Source organism: Sceloporus undulatus, chromosome 7 (genome assembly GCF_019175285.1).
Source record: "Sceloporus undulatus isolate JIND9_A2432 ecotype Alabama chromosome 7, SceUnd_v1.1, whole genome shotgun sequence".
NCBI lineage: Eukaryota > Metazoa > Chordata > Lepidosauria > Squamata > Phrynosomatidae > Sceloporus > Sceloporus undulatus.
Window position 1 is genome coordinate 19,585,083 of NC_056528.1, and position 17,602 is coordinate 19,602,684.

A 17,602-nucleotide genomic window follows, 5' to 3' on the forward strand; every position below is an offset into this window, starting at 1 on the left:
CTCATAAAAGGTGGGTTTCTCAGAGAGACGCTGGAAGAATGCTGCAGGGTAGAGACTCCTCCATTGTCTGGGGTCAGTCAATAAGGCCTCATGTTGACACTTGGGCTTTTGCCGGTGGAACGCAGAGCCCAGGCTGTGTTTCCTTGGTTAAATTTGGGAGTGGCTGGCAGTATCCAGGCCCAGTGGGAATATTTTATCCGCTCCTGCATTTTCATGCGTCTCACTCCATTCTAGGAAGTGGCAACACTCTTTTTGTGTTGCCTCTGACCAACCAAAAGTTCTTTCATCAGCTTCTGAGAAACTCAGGAGTAGGAGGAGTGGGGGTTTTTGGTTCTCAATTTTAGATGTTTGCATTATTATTATTATTATTGATGTTCAAAGAGTCTGCTTTCCTTTTGCAGATGCTATCATTGATTCTAAGCTTGGTGTTCCATCTGACTCATTTGCTGGTGAAAGATTTGGCAGAGTTATTAAACCAGTGTGGAAAAAATGGTTTGGTTTCTTGGAGAAACATCTTCAGGTTTTGTGCCAAATATTCACGATTGGCAAGGCAGTCTCTTTCTACTAAAAGAAAAGCTTCCTCAGTATCTTGCAGTCTGAGAGAGAGCTGCTGCATTTCTGATGTGCCCAACTGCATGGAAAAGATGTTCATAGCACACTCCTGCAAAAGCTGGAAGTTAACACCAACATTGCATGTAAACAGAACAGAGTGCAACCCAGACCTCTGCTTCTGTAGTTCAGATTCCAAATTGGTATGACTTCTTTAGCTACAGAGGAGAAAGAAGTGTGAAGCTTCTTTAGCCAGATACGTGTTTAAGTACAGCAGCATTCACCTTCTGTCTCTCTCTCCATTGGGCTTTGAACCTTGACAGGAAGTTTTTCTCACTGAGGTTCTCAACTTATTCCTTGAAGCATGGGAACTTGTTCATATTGGCCACATCTGTCCAGAAGAGTAAGCCAGGATTTTGAACTGATGCATGCAATTTCCTTGTTTTAGTGTACCATCTGAACATGAGACTCCTTGGGAGCAAGAGCAAACTCTCGTTTACAAGCCTGGCTTGGAAAGGGAGCGAGAAGCCACGGAGTACAAGCTAAGCAAGCCATTTCAAATTTGTCTTGGGGGTTCAACTTTTTGTGTAATTGCCCCCTTTACATTTTTATTAACACAGACTATAATAAGATGGAAAACTGTGGAGGAAAAAGCATAGGGTTAAACCCAACATAATGCTGTTTTGGTTCCTCCTCCCCATGCAGCCCTTTCTTGCATGGAAACACTGCTCTAAAGGAATTCTTGGCCCTCTTGAGCATAAGGTTTTTGGAAGGGTGTTTGGGGGGCCGCAATGGAAAAGGAAATTTGCATCCTCACACTCACTTTTGCTGGATTGCTGTTGTTCCTTTAAACAGTGTTGAGTGTTGGATGCAGCCCATTATGTGCATTGTTAATAGTAAGACACTTAAAACCAACATATTTTTCTTTTATTTTCTTTTTGAGGAGTGGATGCAGGTGTCCCCTTCACAGCTTTCCAATTGGCAAAGCAGTGGTTCTGTTGTGAAAGGAACTTTGTGGATGATCCCTTGACCAGCAGCTCTCCCTCCTATTCAGACATAGTTGGAGATGTGATTCTTTATCCATCAGCAGTATTGTATTCTTTGTTGGCCAACATCTGCCTACACAACAACGCTGAGTTTTCCCTTCCACACACTTTTTCCTCTTTGGGAGAAGAGGAATAATACCAGGTTGCACAGAGACTAAAAAAATACAAATAAGAAAGTGAACCATAAGTAGCTGTGTTAGACTCCAGTGATTGCAACTTCCCACTCTTACAAAATAATAAAATGGAAGGAGCAGCGATCTGGCAGCTTGCATAACTGGTACTGCTTAATTCTTTTCCCTTGCTGGCATCCTGTAGTGTTTAATAAACTTGCCTCTCTAAGTCTAATGGATTTAATTTAACATTGTTGTCAGGCAATAGTTGAAGCATTTATATTGGGTGGATTGATGTGGCTTACTGAAGGGGGGGAGCGACTTAAAGGGGGAGGTGAGTGTTCATTATCATTTGCCCTCCCATTTTGATACTGGGAAATTGAAGTTCATGATGAGAAAGTGGTCAACTTGCCAGTGGGGCATTCGCCACTTTTGCAAATACCTTGTTTCATAACATTAATTAGTAGCACAAAGAGTGCAAGTCAATTTGGGCAGCTAGGATGACTATTATACTAATCAAATCAAATTTCTACGTTCTAATTAACTTTTTGAAAAAGGCTGGTTCATCCTGACAAGTTCATATGTTTACATTCCCAGCTCTCAAGCTGCAAAAGAAGAGCAATTTGAGTGCTGGGCTGTGATTTGGAAGATCTGGGTTCTGGATTCCAGGGAGCCATTAAACTTTTTGGGTGTTCTAGGTCTAGTCATTGTGCAAATAGATATACCATGGAGAGGAGAGCCATGTAAACTGTCTGGAACGCCTTAGTGAAAAGACTGGATGTAGTAAACAATTACAGTTAGCCCTTTGTATCCACAGATTCTTTATACTTGGATCCAACCATCCACTGCTTGAAAATATTTTAAATATATATAAATTCCAGATTTTGATTTTGCTATTTAATACAAGCCAAAGTCTGTCTATGCTATGCTATGTTATGCTATGCTATGCTATGCTATTTTATTATATTATGCCATTATATTTAATGAGACTTGGGCACCATGGATTTTGTTATAAACAGGGGGTCCTGGAACCAGAACCAGCAGATCTAAAGGGCCCACTATATGTTCAGCATTTTCTGTGCCCCCTTACTTTTAGATCAAAATAACAGAAGAGAATTGTGTGGTACAGTCCTAATTTGGTCATCATGGTAAGTCATGTTTGTAGGGAATCCTGGCTTATTAATATCGAACATCGTCTAACTCGTCCTTACTCCTGCTTTGCTTCTCCTGCAAACAAGAGCAGCTAAACAAACTGCAGACAGAAGGTTCCTGGAGCTTTTTTGCAACTTCCAAAGCAGCTGCCCTGGCTTGGTGTCTCCACTCTCATGCATAAGTCATGGTTTGTTTTCTAGTGCTGTCCTTCCGTAGAAGTGCAGTAGGACCTTCTAGCAGACAGTACCCAGGTCCTTCACCAAACTACAATTTCCAAGAGTCTGCAAGATGGAGCCATGGCAGCCAAAATACAATTAAATGCCTACTATTGTCACTCTAGTACTAGGATTTACAATTCCCTCTCTAGCAGGATGGGCTTGCTTTTGTGACATGTACTTTGGAACTCAAAGGGGATAGCTCCACTTCTTTATTACAGCACATGTGCACCCACACACACTTTTGCTGTTGCAGTAATGGGATTCTTGTGGAGTTCTGCTGAAGTTATCAGAGGTAATTTATGGTGAGTGACAACCTTTTTGATTGGTGCCGTAAAAATGCTTGCCAGGGAGTGTTGCAGGAATCTTATCACATTGCAGAAAACCAGCGGGTTTAGCATGGTGTCTGACTCCCAAGCATGCAGAAAGCCATCCTCTTTTAATCTTTAAGCCAAAGAGTGGTGCCAAACTTTCTCCTGGGGACACTTTGCAAGGAGGCAGGAAGCAAGAGAGGCACTTTTTCCTTATTGACTTTTCAATCAGGGCTTTAAACTTTGAGCCTCTGAATTCCCTGGAGATGAATCAATCATTAAACTCTAGAGATAGGAGGCCGGGTGGCTGGTCCATAAAACAGCACCTGGAGTAGGGAAAGGCACATCGTAATCTCCAACAGGTGATAATTTATAATCAGAAGGACCGAGAAATTGGGGGGCAGGGCAGCTGTCAAGTTGTGGATCTACCTGGGAGCATTTCCAGTTGTCAAAACAGCAGGGGCGAGGGTGGGGACTAACTCCTGGGTCCTGTTTAATTAATGCAGAAGCAGGGGGCCTAATTAAAAGACCATGACCTTGTTTTTCCCAGACTTTCCCATGCGTGCATTTACCAGCAAGAGGAGAGGGAAGGCTGCTGGCGGGGCCATTATGATTCCAACGGACCACGGTTAAGTGGGAGCTGTTATTGGGTGATGGAGATGCACATCCCACTTGTGACAACATGGAGGACTTTTAGTAAATGATCTCCTAGTGGTTTCTTTAGGCCAGCTTCGGGGGAGGTACCAGTTTCACACATAGAGTGTTATAGAATCATAGAATTGGAAGAGACCACAAGGGCCATCCAGTCCAACCCCCTGCTATGCAGAAACTCTAAATCAAAGCATACCTGACAGCTTAAAGACCTCCAAGAAAGGAGACTCCACTACACTCCAAGCAAGTTTGAACAACCCTTACTGTCAGGAAGTTCCTCCTAATGTTGAGCTGGAATCTCTTTTCCTGTAGCTTGCATCCATTGTTCCAGGTCCTGTACTCTGGAGCAGCAGAAAATAAGCTTGCTCTGTTCTCAGTATGTCATCCCTTCAAATATTTAAACAGGCCTATCATATCACCTCTTAACCTTCTCTTCTCCAGGCTAAACATCCCCAGGTCCCTAAGTCGTTCCTCATAGAGCATGCTTTTCAGACCTGTGTCTGCTTGACACAAGCTGAAAGTGTCGGTCTTGGGAAATGACCAAGACTGGCTAGCGATTCCCAAACTCTGGCTTCCCAGAATCCCAGACCATTGGTGAAGATGGTTGAGGGTTCTGGGAGCTGAAGTCCAAAACACCTGCAGGACTAGAGTGTAGGCATCACTGGGCTAATGGTTTCCATGTTGCTGGGGCAGAGAATCCATTTTGGTTCAGACTTTAAAATGGGCCGTCCAGGGTGCTGAACCACGTCTCCACCAAGAGATGTTAAACTCCATGAATTGCTCCTTTAAAGGGCAGGTTAAACCTGGAGCAGTGGCACTGCCCCACTGATATGGAAGGCATTACCTGCCACTATGACTTCACATTCACCAGAACTCTCCAGGGGCTTGTGGCCAATGTCTCAGACCAGGACCAATACAGGAACTGCCATTTTATGTAGTGGTGGGATAGGCCAACTTCCTGATCAAAAGAGCAGCCTCCAAACCCACTCCTGCTTCCAGATTAAGAACCCAATAATCTAGGCCCATCTAACCTTGGTTTTGAGGACACCCATGAGGTGAGGAATCTGCTATATATGTTCTTTGGAGGTAGTCTGTGTTTGGAAGTCCAAGTGTACCACATTCAGGAAATTTTCCCCAAAGCTTTCATTGTTTTTTGTACAAAACTGATTGGCAACAATGGGTCGCAAAGGGTTAAGGCAGGATTCTCTCCTCCTCCTCCTCCTCCTCCTCCTCCTCCTCTTCCTACTACTACTACAGCGGAGCATTATTATGCATTGGGGTTTAGTTCCAGGACTAAAATCCATGGATGTTCAAGTTCCATTATATACAATGGCATAGTAAAATGGTGTCCCTTATATAAAATTGTGAAATCCAAGCCATGGATGGTTGACTCCATGGATGCAGGATCTATGCATAAGGAGGGCACAATGATGAAACCACTTAACAATGCACCAGAAAGGGAAAAAAGAAGTAGAGCCATAACCCATCTCATTGAGACGGACTTGTAAGATGCTGCAAAATCATTCTCAAAATCTCTTCTGGTTCTGAACAATGTAATGTCAATTTGTGTAGCAAAGAATAGGTCTTTGCTACTATAGGTGGTGGTTGTGGAAAGTGCAGTACAGATCAACTAGTGGCTGAAGCAGATGGAAAGGTAATAACAGAAATTCTCCAACACAGACATATCTTTTAGGTACCCATGAGGGAAACTCAGCTGCTTTCTTCTTGGTCAAGGGAAATGCACCATCATGAAACTGACAAGGATGTTCAGGCACACAAACAGATTCACGAAACAAGTGTCCAAGGATAACTTTATGTTTTTGGTGCCTATTTGACAACCGTCTCCCTCTGGCTTTTGTTCTGTTGCTTCACGATTTTCCACTATTCTAAGGCTTTTCTGCTATTCTACCAGCAACAGGTTTTGTCTTTTCTACCCTCTCCCTCTATAGAAATGCCGTCTCCAAACACATCCCAAGGCAGATGTTTTGCTGACCTTTCACCCAAGATTAATTCAGAAGGTTTGCCGTTTCCTTTCAGAGCCGCCAGCTACCATCTGCCGCCTCAGGACAGATGCCATGCACACAGATTGCAACTCCTTCACTTTCTTCTGACCCCCTCCACAATCCTTCCCACCAAAAAGCCCCTCCATCCCTTATTACTAAGGATAAAATCACTCCACTTTGGATGCAAGAATCAAAGAGGCCCATCATGGGGCATGATAAAATTTGAATGCAGGAGCAAAATCCATCTGGGGGAATGTTTTTTTGCAATGCTTCCAGATTCTTCTTTGCTAAAAAACTAAATCTTTGCAAACCACTGAGTTGTCCCTGAGAGGTGGTTTTGCCAGTTCCTTCCTCTGGAATAAAGCCTACAGCACTTGCTCTTCTTTGGTGGTCTTGCATCCAAGTACTAACCGGGGCCGACCCTGCTTAGTTTCCAAAACCAGTCTTTAGGGGTTTTCTTGGTGAGATTTGTTCAAGGGGAGTTTACCATTGCCTAGGGCTGAGAAAGTATGTCTTGCCCAAGGTCAGCCACTGGGCTTTCTTGGTTGAGTGGAGATGCGCACCGTGATTTTCAGAGTCATAATCCAATGCTCAAACCACTGCATCATGCTGGCTGGCTGGCTCTCAGTGTAAAAGTCCTGTGAGGTTTTTCTCACCTCTAATATACAGAAACTGTTTAAATGCATCTGTAATCTTTCTTGGCTCAAATGTGCAATATTAAATGAAGTAATTTATGGAATAATAAAGATGGTTTTCAGGAACAGAGTTTGTTTCTTTTAGGGAGAAATCAGCTGGGTTTTTAAAAGCACAAGAAAGAGGTACAACCCCGGGGTTTTTTGGCTGGTAACCTCCATATGACATTTCAACAGTGCAAGTTCTGAGTCATTAGTCTTTCTTTCTTTCTTTCTTTCTCTCTCTTCATGATTAGAGGTGGGAGCAGATTCAGAGTAGTAATGATTTGCATCTCCAGAACAGAGTGACTAGGGTTATATCTCTTTCTTATCTCTTCTCTGTTAATTGTTCTCTCCTGAAATTCAGGGTATTTTTGCAGATAACCAACAGCATCTATCTCCCCAAATCCATACTGTAGCTACTTTTGGGATTGCCACAAGTGACCATGCTGGCTGCGTGGTTCTTAGAGTTGTATTGTAGTATTTAGTAATTCTCAGACTTTGGTCATGCAGAGTTTTTGGTTTTGGACTTTATTGCCCAGAATCTTTGATCACTGGTCAAACCAGCTTGGATTTCCAGGAGCTGAAGTTCAAAATGACCAAAAGGTTGAGAAACCAGTGCTTTAGAACACTTCTTTACATTAGAATGACTGCTACTGCATCCCTCCTCTTTTAGGCCTTTCCAAGAATAGGTTCATCTTATGCGAACCCTGCAGGTGAATTTAATTTGCTTGTTTCTGATCTTGTTACAGAATTTGGAAGTTCTTTGGTGCAGATTTTCAGTTTTTGAGTTTAGTCATAGACCTCTATGCTGACTTATGTCAGTAGTGACTAACGTGCCCTTGTTTTCAGCAGATTTCCTCTAAAATGAGTACCGTAAGTCTAAATCCAATCCTTTATTTCTGGCTCCTCAGTGTACTATATGATCTTCACTGAATGTGTGAACCCTGAAACACTTAACAACATTTTTGCTAGAGTTCTTTGGGGTGAATCCTGTCATTTTTAGGAATTTTATGTTTAGAATGGAGAAGAGAAGACTGACAGGTGACATAATTATTGTTGTTCTGTACCTTCAGGTCATTTCCAATTTGTTGTTGTTCTGTGGCCATTCATTGTGATCCTATCATGGGTTTTTCTTGGCAAGATTTGTTCAGAGAAGATTTACCATTGCTTTCCCTGAGGCTGAGAGAGTATAACTTTCTGAAGGTCACCCAGTGGATTTCATGGCAAAACTGGGAATCGAACCCTGGTTTCCAGAGTCATAGTCCTACACTCAAACCACTGCATCATGCTGGCTCTCCATTGTAACTTAGGGCAAACACAATGATAGCTGGACTATGACTCTGGAGAACAGCGCTTCAATCCCCACTTGGCCATGGAAACCCACTGGGATGTACAAATCCCAGGTTTCTATAACATTGGGTCATGGCCATTAAAGTGGTGTCAAACTGGATTGTTTCTGAAGCGCAGATGCATCCTATGTCTCTTCTTACAAGAACAGCCATCTGGAGTTCAGCATCCTTGCTGGGCAGGAGGATGTTGCTTGCATTTCTAAACTGCACACTACCAATTTGCCTGCCAGCCAAGTTTGGAGGAAGCATAAACATGCCACCCACTGCTGCAGCCCTGGAAGATTTCTGCTGAGTTTCTTAGCAAAGGAGTTTATCACACAGGAGGAATTTCTCTTCATTTCGAATGAAAAGAAAGTGGGGCCAGAACGCATTCATGTGAATTTGCTAGTTCAGCGAATTTACGTGAATTCGAATTGCATTTGAACTGACTTCCCATTGCCTGAAAATAGCTTGCCATTGCCCGAAATTGTGTGTGATTATCTCTCACGCAACAACGTGAAACCCCATGATTGCGTTCGGACCGACTTCCCATTGCCTGAAATTGCGTGTGGTAGTCTATCATGCAATAACGGTTAAACCCCATGATTCGGATTGCCATTGGATTATACTTCCAATTTCCCTTGTCTGATAACATCCAAAGGCTACTTAGCAGTTGTGAAAGTGGAAGCATAGTAGGAAGCCTTCCCTGCATCCACAACACAAGCACATATACAAATACAGGCACACCTCACTTAACAAAGCCTTTGACAAAGAAGCTTCTTTTAACAAAATATGCTTATGTTAATTAACCCAGCCGCTCTTTTCCTCCCTGTCCTCTTTCTAAATGGAATTATATTTAGCAGCATCAATGTTGGGAGAAAGGTGACAGAAGGCTAGAGAAACATACATTTATCTAGATATTTAGTTAGAGCAGGACAGAATTGCCTATGAGAAAACTGGGATTAATTCTTTCTTATAAGAACTGTGGACACAGTAAATGTATTTGTAAATGTTATATTTGTATATTGTATTGTCGATATTTTGATACATTCTTTAACAATCGTTTTTAATTTTTACTTTCAATGTATTACTGTACTGTTTGGTTATTAATGAGAGCCAGCATGGTGCAGCGATTTGAGCAGTGGACTCGGGCTCTAGAAACAAGGGTTCAAATCCCCATCCAGCCATAGAAACCCACTGATTAATCTTGGATGTGCCACACACTCTCAGCTCCAGAAAAACCCATGATAGGGTGGCCTTAGGGTTGCCATTAGTCAGACAGACTCACACTGGAAGACCTAGAGATTCCTTGAAAGACCATATTAATCAAATCTGTGAATAATCAAATCCACAAAAGCCAAAGCTGCAAATGTGGAGGGCCAACTGCATTCATTTTTCTTGTGACTCTATATGTATATGGTTGCCTAACAATAGTACAATAGGAAATTGAAAAAAAGGGAGTCTGGAGGGATTGAGGCTCATAATCAAATCCCTTGGAGGGGCCTCATGCCTCTTGTAGGACTTGGCTGCAGAAATTCTGAAAGGAAAGCAGCAAGGGAACTTTGTGTATTAAAACTCAGTTGCCAGCTTCGCAAGGAGCCAGAATGCCTTTACTCCAACACATTGGTGCCTCTTGTAGGAGCAACAGGTTGGTTTCCAAAGCCGCCAGCTGAATTCCCAGAGAGAGAGAGGAGAGAGAGGAGACCAGCCACTGCTGCCTCCCCCCATCTTTCTGTCCTCCTTCCCTCCCTTCTTTTTCAGCGTTGGCCTTCCGAAGCGTATTGGCGGAGAGGCGGCACGGCAGCTGCTGCCCTCTAATTAACATGCACACCTGCTCTCTACAACCTTTTGTCTGCCCAGCAGATGCCCTGATTTTGTTGTTATGCCCAATTTTTTTTTTGAATTTCCTTTTCACTGGGTCTGGATCATGCCATCTCATTAACTCAAAATGTACCTCCCAACCTCAGCAGATTCTCATACAAGCACCCAACAATGGGAATGGCCTTAGAAAAAAAGGAAGGAAAGAAAGACAAGAAAGGGCAAGATCCTTCTCTCTCCCTCCCCCTTTCTCGTTCTTTCCATCTTTGTCCTTTGAAGGGGGGGGGGGAGATTTGAAAGTATCTCTTCCAAGTCTGCCAACTTCAATGCCCAGCTCTTCTCCTCTGCCATTTACTCTTCTTAGTTACACCACAGGGTGTGTTTTGTTCTTGCTCTGATTGATTTCATCTGAACTGTTCTCCATTTCGCATTTCACTGCTGTTGCCTTCAGAAATGTTGGACACAGACCACCCAGAGTCAGACGACTTGGAAGTCCGTGGACGATTTCACTGGTTGATATGCATTCAGGTTGTCTCTGGCCATTAAAATAAAAACAATTTGGGCATCTCTGTTCTGGAGATATATTGGGTGTGTACAAGGTGTTGTGTTACTACTTAGGATACTGAGTTTGCAAGAGGTTAGCTGCCATATCAAAGACGCACTCGGTGTAAGTATGCAAAGGGATCTTGCAGCACCTTTGAGACTAAGGGCCAGTTACATGATTAAAATGCTCCTTATTCCAGTCAAATAGATTGTAATCTGGCTACATGTGATTCATAGGAGTTTGGGCTATTTGTGGCAGGTGTATATGTGTGTGTATGAAAGTAAAGACAATTAAGATTTAGTGTGAATGTATGAAAATAAGCACCAACTGGCATAAAACACTTATGGGTAGAATAGCACCAACTAAGAGAAAAAAAGCTGGTAGCATAAATTTTTGTGGACTCATAGATCCTCAGATTCACTATGTGTAAGATAGCTTTTCTTAACCTGGTTTGCTTCCAGATGGTTATGGATTATGATACCCACCATACCTGGTTCTTGGACATACTGGCTGGTGCTGATGGGAATTGTAATCTCTAGATGGCATTGGGTTGGGAAGGCTGTGGAAATGAAGGTTCCATGGGTGGGACTTTTCACACATCGTATTATCAACAAGCCAGAAACAGTAAGTTGCTGCTGCATCTAGATCTCTTGTGAGTATACCTCTGCATGAGGTATACTCAAGGAGAGGTGGGTATCCAGTGATGCTTAAGTAGTTGTAGTAGCAGTGTGCCTTCAAACTGTTTCTGACTTATGGTGACCCTGTGGCAAGCCTATCACACAGTTTTCTTGACAATGTTGATTCAGAGGCAGGTTTGCCATTGCCTTCCTCTGAGGCTGAGAGCTATGACTTGCTCAAAGTCACATAGTGGCTGAGTATTGATTTGAACCCCAGTCTCCAGAGTTCAACAATCAAACCAGTACACCATGTGGCCCTCAGAGAGATGCTCTAGAATGGAGTTCATCTCTTGCCATAGATTGAGTAACAGATGGAAGAGGGGAAGAGGGATGCTAGGAGGACATACCAAGCATTTCCCACCAAGGACAGATCTTCAAGGAGTGTCTGGGAGAAGGTGCATGGGGAAAAGGTATTTGAGAAGTGAGGGAAGGTGATACTGTAAAGGGCTAATCTTGGTACTGTTTTAGTGAGGTGGTTGCCATGCACAGGTTACTGGGTGGGAGTAAAGGGCAGATTACATGAAATGTGGCCACCATGTTGCTTTAAAACTTATGCTAGCCTTATCTCCCAAAACCAGGTGAGTTGAGATTCTGAATGCAAAAAGACCCTTGGGGCAGCTGCCTCACTTAAGATTCAGCACCTGCTGCGGTGTTCAGATGGCTTTAAAAGATGAGTGTAAATGGATGCAGAAAACCAGGAGTTTTATCACAGTCAGGAGTTGGGAAAATAAGTCCTACAGGCTGCATGCACCCCCAAGGTACTCTGAGAGCCATCATCCCCCTCTCAGTCATTCTTTTTTTCCACTCCTGAAAGCCGCCTGCAACATTGGTTTTACAATACAGTGGTGAAATCATAGATAGTTTTGCCTTGCACTTCTCAAACTACAGCGTTCCTTCTTCTCTCTGAACAAATTAAATGCAGGGGAGAAGCGTGAAAGAGGAGTTGATGCAGACATGCTTCTTTGCGGTGAATGTCAAATCTGCAACCTGGTGGCTTTCTAAACTTGATGACAAAAGTGAAATAATAATGGGAAGAGGGAGAGAAGGAAGTGAAAAGGAGAGTGAGGACAGAGCTTTTCCAGAATGCATACAGCTATGCCAAAAAAGCCCTTGTTGTCATCATCATCAAAGGGATTTCCAGAGGCAACCTTTGTCAGCACCTTGCCAGTGCAAACTCACCTGTCTGCCTCCCTTGTTTTTGTTCGTCAATGCCCTAAATGGCCCATCATTTTCTGCCTTTGAACTCAGATTGTTCACCTTACCACCCTCCAAAAAAAAAAAAAGAGAGAGAATTACTGTACCCAGTACACTGGGTTCAGTGTTTTCCACTCTACATACTATATTTGACAAGAACAATGCTAGGAAACATACAACCCTTGTTGGACTGCAAGTCCCATCAAACCAAGCCAGTATAGCCAATGATGAGGAACACTGGAACTGACAATCCAGGAGTGCATAGTTCCCACTCCTGCCCTAGCAATAGCCTGGCCTTAAATAAGAAGCCAGTTCTCTATCCTGAAGCCAGTACTGTTCAGTTAAATAGAGGCTGGGATGCACAGTTCACTGAGCATCATATCAGACTCATGCTGAAGATTGGATGGAAGGTGCCCACTTGTTGGGAAAACCTTGTCTCTGTACCTAACCCAGCTTTTAAAAAGAACAAAATCTGGGGCTTTTCAATCATTCTCCCCAAAAGACACTATTCATATGCATTTTGTAGGTTTAGAGAATGATCACACACAGCAGTGTTTCTTACTCTGTGTCTGACTCTGTGCACGCTTTACACACTGTCCACTTGTTTTAGAAAATATGTATGTATGTGTGAGAACGAGGGAGAGAGAGACAAAAAGAAAGAGTGTGTCAGATACTATCTTTTTCTTTGGTATTCTTTCTTTCTCTCCTTTTTTTTTTAATGAGCCAGTTGGCTCAAACCCATTTGGTGTTCTAGTAACAGATGGCCAGAGCTGGTGGCCATTTGACGGATGGATAGATGGATGTGTTGTTGCAAGGATATGCCCTTAAACAAAAAGAATGGGGGGGGGGGAAGATTCTCATGCTGAGATAAGAATTTAGCATGGGCTTTTTGCTTGGGAGTTAGACTGACCCTGCCCTTTTACTGTTGATAGTAGAGGGGAGTTTTATCTTTTAGGGAAGGATGGAGCAGTTGTTTTGGAGAGTTATACACACAAGGAGACTTAAGGATACCTCTAAGACTTTGCTGTTGAAGTGAGCCCATTTTAGGATTTATTAGAAATTGAACTGCTCCTGACTGGTTTTGAAAGTATTATCAAAATCCATGTGCAAAACATAATTGCAGTAATAACCAGGGTAGGGGGGAGTATCAATTATGAGAAAAGTCTCCTATGAATGTGGCCAAATGTTCCCTACCTCTTTCTGCTAACACCAGAACTCATGGTTATCCTGCAATAAAGTTAGTAGCCATACTTCTGTCCATGTTTTGTAGTTGTGCAAGTTCCCCTGCAGAAGTGGCTGGGCATTTTTGTCTGATTGAGTTCAAGGTTGTGTGGAAGAAGAACTGTTCATGACGTGCCATTGTACCTCAATGCGGATTGTGCATTGGAACTGTGTTCATTTGACTGCTCATTTGATTCTATGCTTGGTGTCTTGGTTCTCTTGTGTTATGTTGCCATTCAACACAAAGATTACATAGCACAATTACTGCATCACTCAGCATGCAGAGATTTATACTATACAGTTCTGATTAACATCTTGGCCGCTGGGTAAAAAAATTTGGGGAGATAAGTGTTCAACTTACATAATTGGTGGCCACAGAATGTCTTTGATTTCTGTTTCTGTAGAGACTGTTCTAATGAGAGTCTGCAAAATTGACCATAACAGAAGTGAATGATTCAGACTACAACTCCCATCATCCCCAGGCATCATTGTTCTTAGCTAGGCAGGCCGATCCACTCCTTTTTTTCCACTTTATGTGTGGAACCCTTTCCTCTCTATACACCCCATTGCATTTTGATATTAGGGTTCTTTCTGGAGAGCCGAAAGTTACACAAGTGGAAGACCTGCCTCATATTATTGGACAAATTACATTAACAGGCCTACAACAAAATGTTCTGTCTTCTGCTCTCATCCCCAAACTTATCTCTGCTTCCATTGCCCCCCCCCCCAGCATATCACTGAACATTGATATGCTTCCATAGTACCCAAAAGAATTCCTCAACCTGCCATAGGGAAGGATATTATGATCTCCCACAACAGACAAGCAGGGACCTGCGTGAGAAGATGCAAACTGTGGAAATAAAGGCTCCATGGGTGGGACTTTTCACACATTGTATTATCAACAAGCCTGTAACAGAATGTTGCAGCTGCATCTAGATTTCTAGTGAGTCTAGCTTTGCATGAATTCTCAAGCAGAGGTGTGCATCCATGTACGTTGTTGCTGTGCTTTCCAGGTTTTTTCTGACTAATGGCGAGCCCAAGGTAAACCTATCATAGGGGTTTCTTGGCATGATTTGTTCAGAGGGGGGTTTCCCTTTGCTTTCCTCTGAGGCTGAGAGAGTGTTGGATTATTTTACAAGGTGGTTGTGCAGAACACAAACTGTAGGTTAAGCCCTTTCGGAAAAGTGGTGCATAAATACATTTTGTTTCCTGAGCAGTTTTTGCCAGAGCCTGAGCTCATGGATGTTGGAGGGATATCCTTTAAACCTCATACTGATGTTTATTCCTCCATTTTTTTTCCTCCTCAGATGCCCCAACTCCTTCACTGGCAACCGGTGCCAACTGCGAAATCCTTGTCTCAGTTCCCCGTGCAAGAATGGCGGTACATGCAATGTAGCTATCCGTGGCAACACCGCCGATTACACCTGTGAATGCCCCTTGGGATACACAGATAAGCTGTGCCTTACCCCTGTGGAGAACGCTTGCCTCAGCAGCCCATGTCGCAATGGAGGAACCTGCGAGCTTCTCACACTGACGGAGTATAAATGCCGCTGCCCTCCAGGGTGGTCAGGTAAGGAAGTGTGCCTCACCTGGTGCCTCTCAGAATCACTGAGCGTTCAAACAGGCTCCATCTTCTATGTGACAGCCCTTCAGATATGTAGACATGGCTATTGTGTCATCTCTCAGTCATCTCTTCTCCAAGATAAATGTACTCAACTCTTTAAGTTGTACCCTATACAACATGAGTTTCCAGAACTTTGATCATCTTGGTCTCCCCTCTCGGGACACATTCCAGCTTCTTGAACTTTGGTACCAAGAACTGGAAACAGTATTCCAGATGAGGTCTGACTAAAGCAGAACAGAGCAACACTACTGCTTCCCTTTATCTGGACACTGGGTTCTTATTAATGCAGCCTAGAATTGCATTGACTCTTTTGGCTGGCATATCACACTGTTGACTCATGTTTAGCTTGTGGTCTAGTCATTCACAAGTGTCAATGACTGATATTACAGGATTTTGTTCTGTATTTGTAGGCATTGACAACTGTCAGCTACTAAGCCAAACCTATTCCCAAATCAATTGGACCATCCTAGAGAACCCTCCCCCCCAAAGAAAGAACATGGATGAAAAGCACCTCTAACCATTTTAGTAGTTCATTTAAAGAATGGAGACATGGATCTTTGGATGTATTCTGTTAGGAGCATGGGAAATCCTGAACCAGGGATTTGAGGGAAGCAGAGCAGGGGTTTGGCTTGTGTTACCCTTGCCTAGCTGAGGAACTGAGAGCTACATGGAAGGGCTAGTTACTTTGGCCCAGTTCTTTTAAAAGGATTGAGCCAAACCAGTATTCATGTTTCTGTTAGGTATAGAAAATGTCCCTGGTCATAAAGTCATTCCTTGTCTCAAGAGATCATACAGCAAAACTCAACACTGAAATCAGGTCAAGAGAGGTGATCAAACACATATATTTGGGATCCAATTCTGGCATCTCAACCGGGTCCCTACCTTAAGCCTGTTCTTTCTGACTGTGTGTTTTTCATTAATGAGCTGTATTCCCTATGTTTTTCCTCCAGGCAAGACGTGCCAACAAGCAGACCCTTGTGCCTCCAACCCCTGTGCCAACGGTGGCCAGTGTGTGCCTTTTGACTCAGACTATGTCTGCAAATGTACCTCAGGATTCCACGGTGCCACTTGCAAGGAAGACCTCAATGAGTGCAGCCGCACCCCGCCCATCTGCAAGAATGGCGGGACATGCATCAATGAAATCGGCTCCTACCAGTGTCATTGCAAGCAGGCATATACGGGCCACAACTGTGAACATCTCTACATGCCTTGCAACCCTTCCCCTTGCCAAAATGGGGGCACCTGCCGCCAGACTGGGGACACCACTTATGAATGCACCTGCCTTCCAGGTATGGAAGCCCTTTATTTCTCATGTCACATTTTGCTTTTTGCTTTTCTCTTGGGCTCTTTGCCTGTGCTATATCTTTCCATGTACTCTGAAAACCTATACATGGAAGCAACTAAGAAACAGTGCAGGCTTTTTGGTCATGTCTGAAATTTCTATTGCAGATCAGGAGTGTGGGAAAAGTGAGAACATTGCGCCCCCCAATAATACTTCTGTTCCCTCCCTCTCCCAATGAAATTTTCTTTCAGTTCCCAAATGTTTAGCACTGCAGTGACTTAAAACTTCAGTTGAGCTTTTAGAAATACAGTTTAGGCATCCAAAGAAGAGGGGCAAGCAGAAAGACATGTATTGCTTAAAAGATAGGTGGTTTTGGAAAGGTGGCTGTGGAAACATGGTGTCAGAGTCTCCAGGTGGCTCATAGCCCTTGGACCATCATTCTGGAGGCAGTAGTTTCTCCAGATATCTTGGGACATCTTCCAGGCACCATGGCCACTGAGTTGAAGCCCATCAGGATCTAAAGGGCCAAAGGATGAGGACTGACCATGTGAGGAAGGCACATTTTCTTTTGCCCATAATTGCATCAGAAGGTCAACATGAAGACATCTGTTTATGTAACTTGTAACCTTAGGCCTCTACTCTACTTGCTTGATTAACACCAAGACCAGAAGCAGAGCTTGGAAAAGTTCCTTGTTTTACTACAAGCCCCCAGTTCCCCCAGTTAACAGAGGCTGTTCTGGGAATTATCCAAAAAGAGAGAATTTTCCAAGCTCTCACTAGAAATAAAGACAGATGTCCTCACCATCCTCCTCTTTCAACCCGGCTACCATTTATTCTTTTTTCTTGCATCCACACTTGGATTCTGCAGAAGTATTTTCATTCAATAGCTGCCCCACCAAAATGTGGTCCTTGTGTTGTGTGAAGACTGCTCAGTACTGTTCAGCATGTTTCCTCTTCAGCAACCAAGATGCACGTAGCATATTCTACCATGTGCCTGAAGGTTCGGAAAGGTCATTCTCACAGTAGAAGGCATGGGTGCATGTGGTATGTTGGCTCCTTTTTCAAAACAGTGTCCCCATTTTATCTTTCTTTATTTTTTATAATTTTCCATGTCAACTGCCAGCTAATCTTATCTAAGGCCTCCCATCAAGCGGCAGAGTTGAAAGCACTTGTGACTTAGCAACTGATTAATCACTTGGACAG

At 43.3% G+C, this 17,602-nt stretch overlaps 1 protein-coding gene across 1 annotated transcript in view; it reads left to right on the forward strand.

Annotated features, from left to right (window-relative positions):
* NOTCH1 (notch receptor 1) overlaps window positions 1-17,602 on the forward strand; it is a 93,435-nt gene that overhangs the window by 27,480 nt on the left and 48,353 nt on the right. Inside the window, exons 3-4 of the mRNA XM_042478719.1 lie at window positions 14,801-15,063; window positions 16,068-16,406. Coding sequence (XP_042334653.1) covers window positions 14,801-15,063; window positions 16,068-16,406 — 602 coding nt within the window. The remainder of the gene's footprint in view (window positions 1-14,800; window positions 15,064-16,067; window positions 16,407-17,602) is intronic.